The sequence below is a fragment of the Haplochromis burtoni genome, unplaced genomic scaffold, assembly GCF_018398535.1.
Source record: "Haplochromis burtoni strain Fernald_Lab_line unplaced genomic scaffold, NCSU_Asbu1 Contig_1448, whole genome shotgun sequence".
Taxonomy (NCBI): domain Eukaryota; kingdom Metazoa; phylum Chordata; class Actinopteri; order Cichliformes; family Cichlidae; genus Haplochromis; species Haplochromis burtoni.
Window position 1 is genome coordinate 1374 of NW_024583809.1, and position 9364 is coordinate 10737.

A 9364-nucleotide genomic window follows, 5' to 3' on the forward strand; every position below is an offset into this window, starting at 1 on the left:
TCTCCAGGCTGGCGTGCTCCACCACACAGGAGATCTTCTCTCCAGACCTTCAACATAAACTTTAGTGACTCTCAGATCTGGACTTTAAATGTTTAAACTTTAGCTCTATTATTATCATGATGCTCACCTGGGTGTGTACTCCAGGTAGCAGTGGGTCTGGTAGTACCAATCCCCATCCTCCATCTCCTCAGTGGAAGTGACATCAGAGGTGACTTCCTGTCCGTCTCTGTGCCAGCTCACTTTGATCTTACTGGGAAAGAAGTCATAGACACTGCAGACCAACATGGCAGGATGGTGACTGGAGAGAGGCGTGGTGGAGTGAAGTTTGACAGTGGGCGGAGCTGCAAGACATTATTAGTTTGTATTATCATTAACGTTCTCTGTATAATTTGAATGCATTTATTTAAAAGGCACAGTGCATATTAATAGTGCGGGTGGAGCGCTGCCGACTTCGACTGAGGACATTGTCAGGCAGTGGAAGGAATACTTCGAGGACCTCCATAATCCCACTGACACGTCTTTCGTGGAGGAAGCAGAGCCTGGCGACGAGGGGGAAGACCCACCAATGTCCAGCGAGTCAAGTCACTGAGGCAGTTAAACTACTCGTTGGTGGCAGAGCCTCTGGGTTCAGCCTGAGTTCCTGAAGACTCTGGATGTTTTAGGGATGTTTTGGTTGTGTTTGGGGTGGTACCTCTGGATTGGTTCCCATCTTTAGGAAGGGGGACCGGAGGATGTCTTACAACTATAGGGGGCTCACACTACTCAGCCTCCCTGGGAAGGTCTATGCCAGGGTGCTGGAAAGGACAGTCCGTCCGTTATACATGGAACACTGGACCAGCTCTTCATCCTCTTAAGGATACCCAAGGGTGCATCGAGTGCATTGAGGGAGTTTGCCCAACCAGGCAGGAGGTCAGGAGGAGGTTACTTATTTTACAATGTAAGTAACTGTAATTAAAATACCTAAAATGAACAGTAATTAGTTACTCTACTTTTTCAGTGGAAAAGTAATTTAATTACAGTAACGCATTACACCCAACACTGCCCACGACACACTGGAGAGATTATGTCTCTCGGAAATCTGCTGTGGTGACAGCACAGAATGAAAGCTGCTGCTGCTTGTTGTAGTCAAAGTTATATATATTTGATAGATACGTTTATTTGATTTACAATATGTTTCGATTTAAAATTTTAACAAAATTAAAGTCAAAACTCTGAGCTTCTGATTAATGAACGTTTTACATTATCATTCTAGGTGGTGGTTGCTAGGCGACAGGACCTGAACTGGAAGAGCTGATGGTGTAAATCTGTGGGCTGCAAACAACGGTGGAGGAGCTTGTGATCGAGGCCCCGATGGAAGGCACTTTGATCAGACTGTACCATCCGGGGCCTGCAGGGGGCGCTTTGCCTGTTTATTTTATCATATTTGTAACCAGTCACACAGATAAGAGCTGCGGCCTGATGGAGGAAACTTCTCACACGTTTCTTTCTCTGAGGTTGCACCGTCTCACTCTGGAGAGGAAGTTACTGCTGTAAACAGCCTGCTCGTGTGGTTCAACATTCATGCTGTGTTTAGGTGCACTCGTAGATCGAACCATCTATAACCCAACAGCAGAACACACAGGATGACTTGGCACTATCAGACAGCTTCCCCTGCACTCTCTGTTTCTGATGTTACACAGTCACAGCTTGTGTGTGTTTACGTTTCACTGATCAGTCAGGTCAGCACAGCAGCTGTTTCAGCACTTTAGCTCACTTTACTGCAGAGATGCTGTAGAGAGTGAAACACACACAGATTAAATAACAGCAGTCACATTTATATGTGTGTGTTCTGATGATAACTTTATAAGTGTTGCCTCATATTGAATAACTCCACTGTTACACTGAGTCATAGGTCACAGCCAATAAATGAACTGCAGACATCAGTGTTTCATATTTGTCATATTTAAAATAAATGAACTAGAAGAAAAGAAGGAAATAATTAACCTGTCAGGCTGCTCCGTGCTGTTAAAATATGTATATGGAAATATTAAAAAACAATTGTGGATGATTTTTCAGCTCAAAGAGTTTAAAAAAATAGTATAATGAGTGTGTTATGAGGAACAGCTGCAGTTTGCCTGTGTCACCAGCAGGGGGCGCCGCAGGTTAGAGTCGGTCTCTGGCGTCTTATGTTCGGTGATCGATGATTTATTAAAGTTATTAATCATCAAAATTAGCTGCAGCTGTGAGTCCATCATAAATGATTCAGAGTGAGGTCAGCAGGAACACCTGATGATGTCACACAGACCACGCACGCTCACCTGATTTAGACATAAGGTTGTGGTATCTGACATCAATGTTTGGTTTGCAGTACGTCCCCTTCTGAGCCCTCATGGTAGCCAGCCTCGCAGGAATATTGTTCCAGGCCTCTGCGGTCTTCACTCCAAAGTCAGTGAATCCAACAAACGTCCCCACATTGCTGTCAAACCTGATGATCTCTATCATGTTGTAATAGTAAGAGTCGGTGAACCGGATGTCCTTCAGCTCAGTGGAGTTAAAGTCACAGCGAGACAGTCTGTAAGTCATGAATCCATCTGAGAACAAACAGAACATCAGACCGAGGGCGAATCATGTCACCGATCAGTGTATTAGTGATCACTGGTCAGCGTGTTGATGGTACCTGCTGTGCTGAGGCTGATGAAGAGGAGGCAGAGGAAGGATGAAGCCATGTTTCTAAGTTCTCCAGACAAACTGACTCAGTCTGACGGAGAGCTGCTCGAGAAACAGGAAGTCAGGTCACATGACCACAGCGTCATCTGTTACTGTGGGATCAGCTCATAGTTCACCCCCACGTGTGTTTCTGTCCGTTAAAGCTCTGAAAGCGGAGCAAACTGAAAACCTGCTTTCATTTACGTTTCAGTCGCAGTCTGCAGTCATGGAGACATATTCATGTATAATAGTTATCTGCACCCAACACTGAAGTCAGACCTGCTGTAACAATGAACCTGTAACAGTGATCAGAGTTACAGTCAGCTCTGTGGGTGTGTGGCTGATGTTCCTGCGTGGACGCCACAGTGTGATGTCATCATGGCGAGCTCTTCAGAGCAGCTGGATCACATTTCTCTGTAACATTAACATTACCTTCAATCTGCATTTAAATATTCAAGCAGAGAAATTCAGATTCACATTTATAAACCAGTCAGACTGCAGCAGATGAACCTCAGCTCGTATTAATGTTGCGTCATGGAAGAGTATTTGCATCACAATATGAAGCTGCTTCAGCTGACTGTTGTTGTGATTTTGTGCTGTAGAAATTAAACTGAATTAAATCAGAATGAGATTTTATCCATATTCAGAGTAAATTTAAATGGCAGATATTAAAACATCTGGAATATAAACATGTTAGATTCATTTCTATAAACACTCATTGATTTTTCTTTCACCTGCTTTCATCAGCAGAGTCTTCATCAGGATTTAGTTTGACATCGTTGTGTTTGCAAAGACAAATTCAGACATCATTAATGTTCATTCTGTTAGAGCTCAAAGTCTGACTCCACACACACACAATCCGTCATTAAACTTTATTGATATATGAAAATCTGAAACGCGGTTTGGTAAACAAAGACACATCATAGCTGTTTATGAACACTGAGGTCACATCAAACTGATCTCAGTCTCATCACTTTTGTGGCAGGAACAGAGTCCAGGTAAAATCTGCTGGTGGTGCGAGAGCAGCTGAAAATAGCTTTGCTTTGAATTCCAGAGTTAAACTTTATTGACACCAGCGGCTGACGGCACAGCTCATACAGATGTTCCATTATTAAGCACGTCAGCTGAGGCAGGTAAACCAGAACAAAGGATCTGATGCTCATTACAGGCGAACTCTGCACACTCGCCTACAGCACACTCACACTGATTAGGAGCTCGTCATAGAATGACATCGTCACCGTGAGCCAATCAGCTGCACTCGTTTCCTTTGATGAGGAGGAAGGTTCCAACAGCCACACCGACCAGACCTAGAGTCAGACCCACTCCACAGAACACAGAGGGTCCAACACCTGGATCAGAGCGAGCAGACGCCTCCACCTCTGGAGACACAAACACACAGAGAGAAACATGAAGCTCCACATCTGGAGAAACAAACACACACAGAGAAACACGAAGCTCCACATCTGGAGGCAAACAGGACACAGGATGACATGTATGTCTATGTAACTATATACACTCTACATCTACCTGCACTGAGCATGTGCACTGTAACTTTCACGCAGCCTCTTGAACATGTTTTTAATCACCTGGGTCATTAAGTGACACCAAGAAAAGCCAAATCTGGAAGCATTTTAATGTTGTTGACAACACAAAGCCAGAGTGTAGAGGATATCACATGGAGCCGCCCCACAACCTGCACAGGCTCCTGACAGCTGCCCAGCCATCAGTGCAATGGGAAGATGAAACACAGTCAGTTGAGTGTGATATTAATGAAGGTGCCAGTGTGTCTGCAACTGTTGCTGCTGCTGCATCTACAGCAGCATGCAGTACACCACCACATCCACCTGAACCAGCCCAGACCCCAAAGCAAAAAAAATGTAAATAGTTTTAATTTGAATTGTAAACAGACAATAAACAACTATTTTTTACATTTTATGTGGAGTGAAGAAATAAAAGCACATTTACATAACAAACATATATAAAGAAAAAACACAATTTTTTACATTAGTCGTTCATTTTAAGCATAATCTTATATGGGTGTTAATAATAAATTAGTTAAAGCAACAAAACAACCTGAAGAGCCCCAAGAATGAGGTAACTATGAAAAACTATGGTGATTATGAGCACTGTGACATGACATGGAGGGGAAATACACAGACGACCTGACAAAGAGTGAATGAAACACACACTAAATACACACAGGAGGTGATCAGGGCAATGGAAACAACACATCTCCAAATATAATATAAGAAATTAAAATACACTCAAACAGCTGGATCACAGCTCTTCCCAAACAAGTAGGAATGAAGGCAAAGTAGCTACACTTGAGCATTTTAGAGGAAAAGAACCATTTAAATTCAAAGAACAGAAATATCTGTCTGGGAAAAGAAAAACAGGAATAACAGCTGTGTGATGCAGAACTGATCAAGTTATTTGAATCACTAGAATAGCTGATTAACCTCCACATATGTGACATCACATCTTAGGTTGTCTGGACCATTATAGACATTAAACTGTCACTGTTCGATCAGCCTTTAAAACAAATGTCCTCATATGTGGATCTCATTTTTCTCAGAAACAAAAATCAGGTTTAAAAAAGAAATCAGGTGATTCTTTGTTTCTACACTCATCAGGTCCCAATCAGCCCAAACAGCAAAGAGAGATTAGACATGCCATGAAAGAGAGAGAGAGGGAGGGTCTTAGGAGGGACAGAAAGAGCACAGTTGTGTTGTGTGGGAGACGATCATAAAGAGATCAGTGGTAACTGAAACACTTGCCTTGATGCTGGTCAGACTGCGTGCAATCCTTCTTCTATGGCTAAAATAGAAACAACATTTCAAAGAGCATCAGAGGAGCATGAAACACTGACAGAGTGTCAGGCTTGAACCAGGAATTAAGTTTTTGAGAGTCCCACAACATCAGAGGGATTTTTACTGCTCAACAAAAGAAGCAAATTGCACTTTATATGTTTAAGGAATGAACTGAGAATGAGAAAGTAAGAGATGCAGGAAGTCACACACACACTGGAGAGTGTGATTAGACCGTTTGTGGAAGAGGAAACATGTAAGCAAGAGGAAAAGGAAGTTAAAGAAAGAGAGAGTAAGAAGAGGTGGAGCTCACAGGAAGAGAAAACAGTTACTTAACTGATGTTTGCACACACTGGCAATAACGACTCTCCTGACATGAAGGAAAACAGATAACTGCTCACAGATGAAGGAGCTCACCAACTGAAGGGTACAACACAGATCAGCAGGCCAGAGCCTGTGGAGGAGCAACACCGGCAGTACGCAGGCCGGGGTCAGCGATGGGGCCTGCACAAAGGTGGAGTGGAGGAGTCAGGCGGAGGACGACGACTAAGGGTCGGCAGGCGTAGGAGGGGAACAACTATCACCTAACTATCCATCATATCTGCAGTGGACCACATGAAGCAGCTGCATCAGTGACCCTCCCAACAAACTCCTAAGATTAAAGCCCAGAGCTCCAGCCCTCGTCTTACTGCATTTCATTACTCTGTATTTATATGTTTATGACAACAATGACAATAAAGTTCACTCATAATCCTAAAAGAACAAATAACAGGAATTAGGCCACATGTGAGCATTAACAGGAGATCATAAAGACATATTCATTATTAACACTCTTACATTAGAATATTATTGGAGGTTTAGTAACGTCTGCCAGATGGTAACAAGGAGAACAGCTGATGTGCTGGGTGGCTGTGGTCCTTGATGATGCTGTGTGCTTTGAGACACTGCTGGGGATAAACATCCTGAGTGGCAGGAAGCCTCGTGCCAGTGATGCTCTGTGGCTTCCTGCTGCTGCAGAGCAGCTTCTGTTCCAAACTGTGATGCAGCTCGTCAGCAAGCTCTCGGTCTTAGATTGTAGAAATTTGGAGGGATGTTGCCGTTCATGCCAAACTTTGCAGATATGTAACATGGAGGGAGGAGCAGAGGTGACCTTTGACCAGCCACTCAAGGCACTTGATGATGACGGATGTCAGTGCAACAGGGCAGTAGCATTTCAGACAGGAGACCTCTGATTTCTTAGGAACGGGGATGATGGTGGTTGTTTTGAGGGATGTGGGGACCCCTGACTGCCTCAGGGAGTGGTTGAAGATGTTGGTGAACACCCCTGCCAGCTGGTCGGCGCACGCTCTGAGAACCCGGCCTGAGATGCCGTCCGGTCCCAGAGCTTTGTGAAGATTGACCTTTTTGAAAGACCATCTCACAGCTTCTGTTTTCAGAAGTTACAGCCTCACTGTGCTCCTGAGGACAGAGCAGCGGCTCCTCGTTGTCTGCAACAAAACGAGCGTAGAAGTTGTTGAGCTCGTCTGCGAGAGACGCTGTGGGCTGGACACTGCCGTGTTTTCCTTCTCGTAGTCAGTGATGCAGCGTAGTCCATTCATCAGGCACCTGGCGTCAAAGCTGTGGTAGCTGGACTCCACTTTGTCCCTGTAGTCCTTTGTGGCCCCTTTTCAGAGGTCGTACCTGGCTGCTTCATATGCATCAGAACGCCCTGAGTTAAAGGCAGAGGTCCGCACTTTGAGCTTAGCAGGAATGTCCTCATCTACCAGGGTTTCTGCTTTGGATATTTGCAGACGGTGGTTTTAGTGATGATATCGTCCATGCATTTTCCAATATATTGGAAGTTCATTGATGTTGCCATCAGCTGCATCCTCAAACATCTGTGGGACCTCCTCACTCTCACTGTCTCATTTAAAGTGTTGCTGACTCAGAGCTCCTGTCTGTGCTGATATTACGGTGCAAACCAGAAGGATTTCAGTTACATGTATTATTTCAAATTAAGGGAAATGGGGTTGTTAAGTGTAATTGTTGAATGTTGTCATTGTGCTTCTTACGTTTGTAAGGTCTTAGTTCAATCTACAGGGTAAACTGTCTGCCTCAGAGTCAACCACCCAAATATGTAACAAGGTCCAATTAGGGAACTTTGTATGATTGTAAACTGAAATTCATGCATGTCTGTGTAAATGTGTATGATTAGTCTATTACAGCTGCTTTAGCTTTTCAATGGCTCCTTTACCGTAAGAACAAAGGCTGTCATGCTAATAACGTATGCTTTATTGATCTCCGTGGGGAAATTACTCTCTCTGCATGTAACTCAGTGTAACAGTGGGCAGCAGAAAAATCAGGTGCCCGGGGAGCAGTGTGCAGGGACCCTCAGGAGTGCCTCAGGGTAGCCGTTCAGTGGGGGCGTCCACACTACCCACTGAGCTATCCCTGCCCCCGACCGGATGACAGAGATATACTGTGTCATCTAGTCCCTGTCAGTATTCATGCTGAAGGCTTTTCAGGGAGTTTTTAGGACATCCTGATAATAAATGAATTACAGTCGTCCAGCCTGGAAGTAACTAAATGCATGAACTATGTTTCAGCTCATGTGAGACAGGATATTTCTAATTTTAGAGATAGAGCTGTGCAAAATGGGAGGAAAGCAGTTTTACAATTGTTAATTGTGCATTGAAGGACAGATCCTGGTTAAAGATCCAGACTAAGTATCTGGTTAGATACCATATATGTGTAAGGATTTTTAGGACAGTAAACTCAGTCTTATCTAAATGTAGGAGCAAAATGTTTCTGAGGTCATCCAGGTCTTTGGTTTCTGGAGGCATTCCTGCAGGTTGACTGGTGTGTGTTGGATACATGGAGGAGGGTGTCATCTGCATGACGGAGGTATGTTGTGCCTATTGTGGTGTTACCTAAAGGAGGCATGTGTAATGTAAACAGAACTGGTCCTAGCACTGAGCCCTGTGGAACTCCAGAAATAACCCTGAAGCTATCAAAGGACATTTCACAGCCCACACTCTCACACTGAGACCTTTGTTCAGAAAAAGAAGCTGCACCAAGATGAAATCCAAAACTGGGAATTAATTGTTTAATTATATCAATTTCACACATGGTGTCTTGTAATCCACGGATGTAATTTGTGTCTACTGGTATGTTTCATGCCTTATTTTCATTTTCCTATAATTAGGCTCGTTTTAAGTTTCTTGAGAATTCTTTCAGGGATGTTGTGTCGTCTGCTTTGCACATGAACAGGAATTCATTTGTCTTAAATTGGTTGACCAGGGGAATGTTGGGAAAGTATACCTATATAACTATATGCACTATATATCTATGTGCAGTGAACATATGTACTGTAACTTTCAAGTAGTTTTGCCCTCACCGTGGGTTATTAAGGTGGTAACATTGTAACAGATACTGAACACATCACAGTAAAGTCACCTTAACGATCATTACAATACTATATAACCTGTATAATTAGGTCAACTATTATTAACATGTTTATCATAAGATTATGCCGCTTGCTGTCAGAGCACCTGTTGATGCATTCTGCTTGTTGCGAGATTTAACAACTAGGATTAATATGTGGCGTTTGACTGTGTTGTGACCTATTGTGATAAGGCAAAGCAAAGAGTTCATCAAAGGGCACCCAGCTGCAGATAACCCTGATCCAGAGCCCTGACCAGCCCCTGACCAGCCCCTGACCCAGCACCAGCTGTTTTTGGCTGGAGGACGAGTGGAAAGTTACCCTGCAGCAGCAGCAGGAGGTGGAGTTACTGGCCCCGATAAAGGGAAGCCACAGAGACGTCTGCTCTGTCTGTCTCTGTGTTGCTCTGCTGTCTGTACTTAAGGCTCTACAGCCCACAGTTTGCTTTGCT

The 9364-nt window shown here is 43.8% G+C and overlaps 1 protein-coding gene and 1 long non-coding RNA gene across 2 annotated transcripts; both read right to left on the reverse strand.

Annotated features, from left to right (window-relative positions):
- Positions 1-3930, reverse strand: LOC102306426 (H-2 class II histocompatibility antigen, E-S beta chain; the record flags this gene model as incomplete). The annotated part of the gene is given in 4 exon segments (XM_005952442.3): positions 1-47; positions 128-341; positions 2298-2570; positions 2657-3930. Coding segments are annotated over 4 exon segments (583 nt in total), but the record flags the coding sequence as incomplete, so codon positions are not given.
- Positions 3931-3950: 20 nt separating this feature from the next.
- Positions 3951-8181, reverse strand: LOC121813305. Its single transcript, XR_006053629.1, has 3 exons — positions 8172-8181; positions 6906-6908; positions 3951-4064 (listed from the first exon to the last, which is right to left on the reverse strand). It is a non-coding gene; the product is annotated as an uncharacterized LOC121813305 (long non-coding RNA).
- Between the last annotated feature and the right edge of the window lie 1183 nt (positions 8182-9364).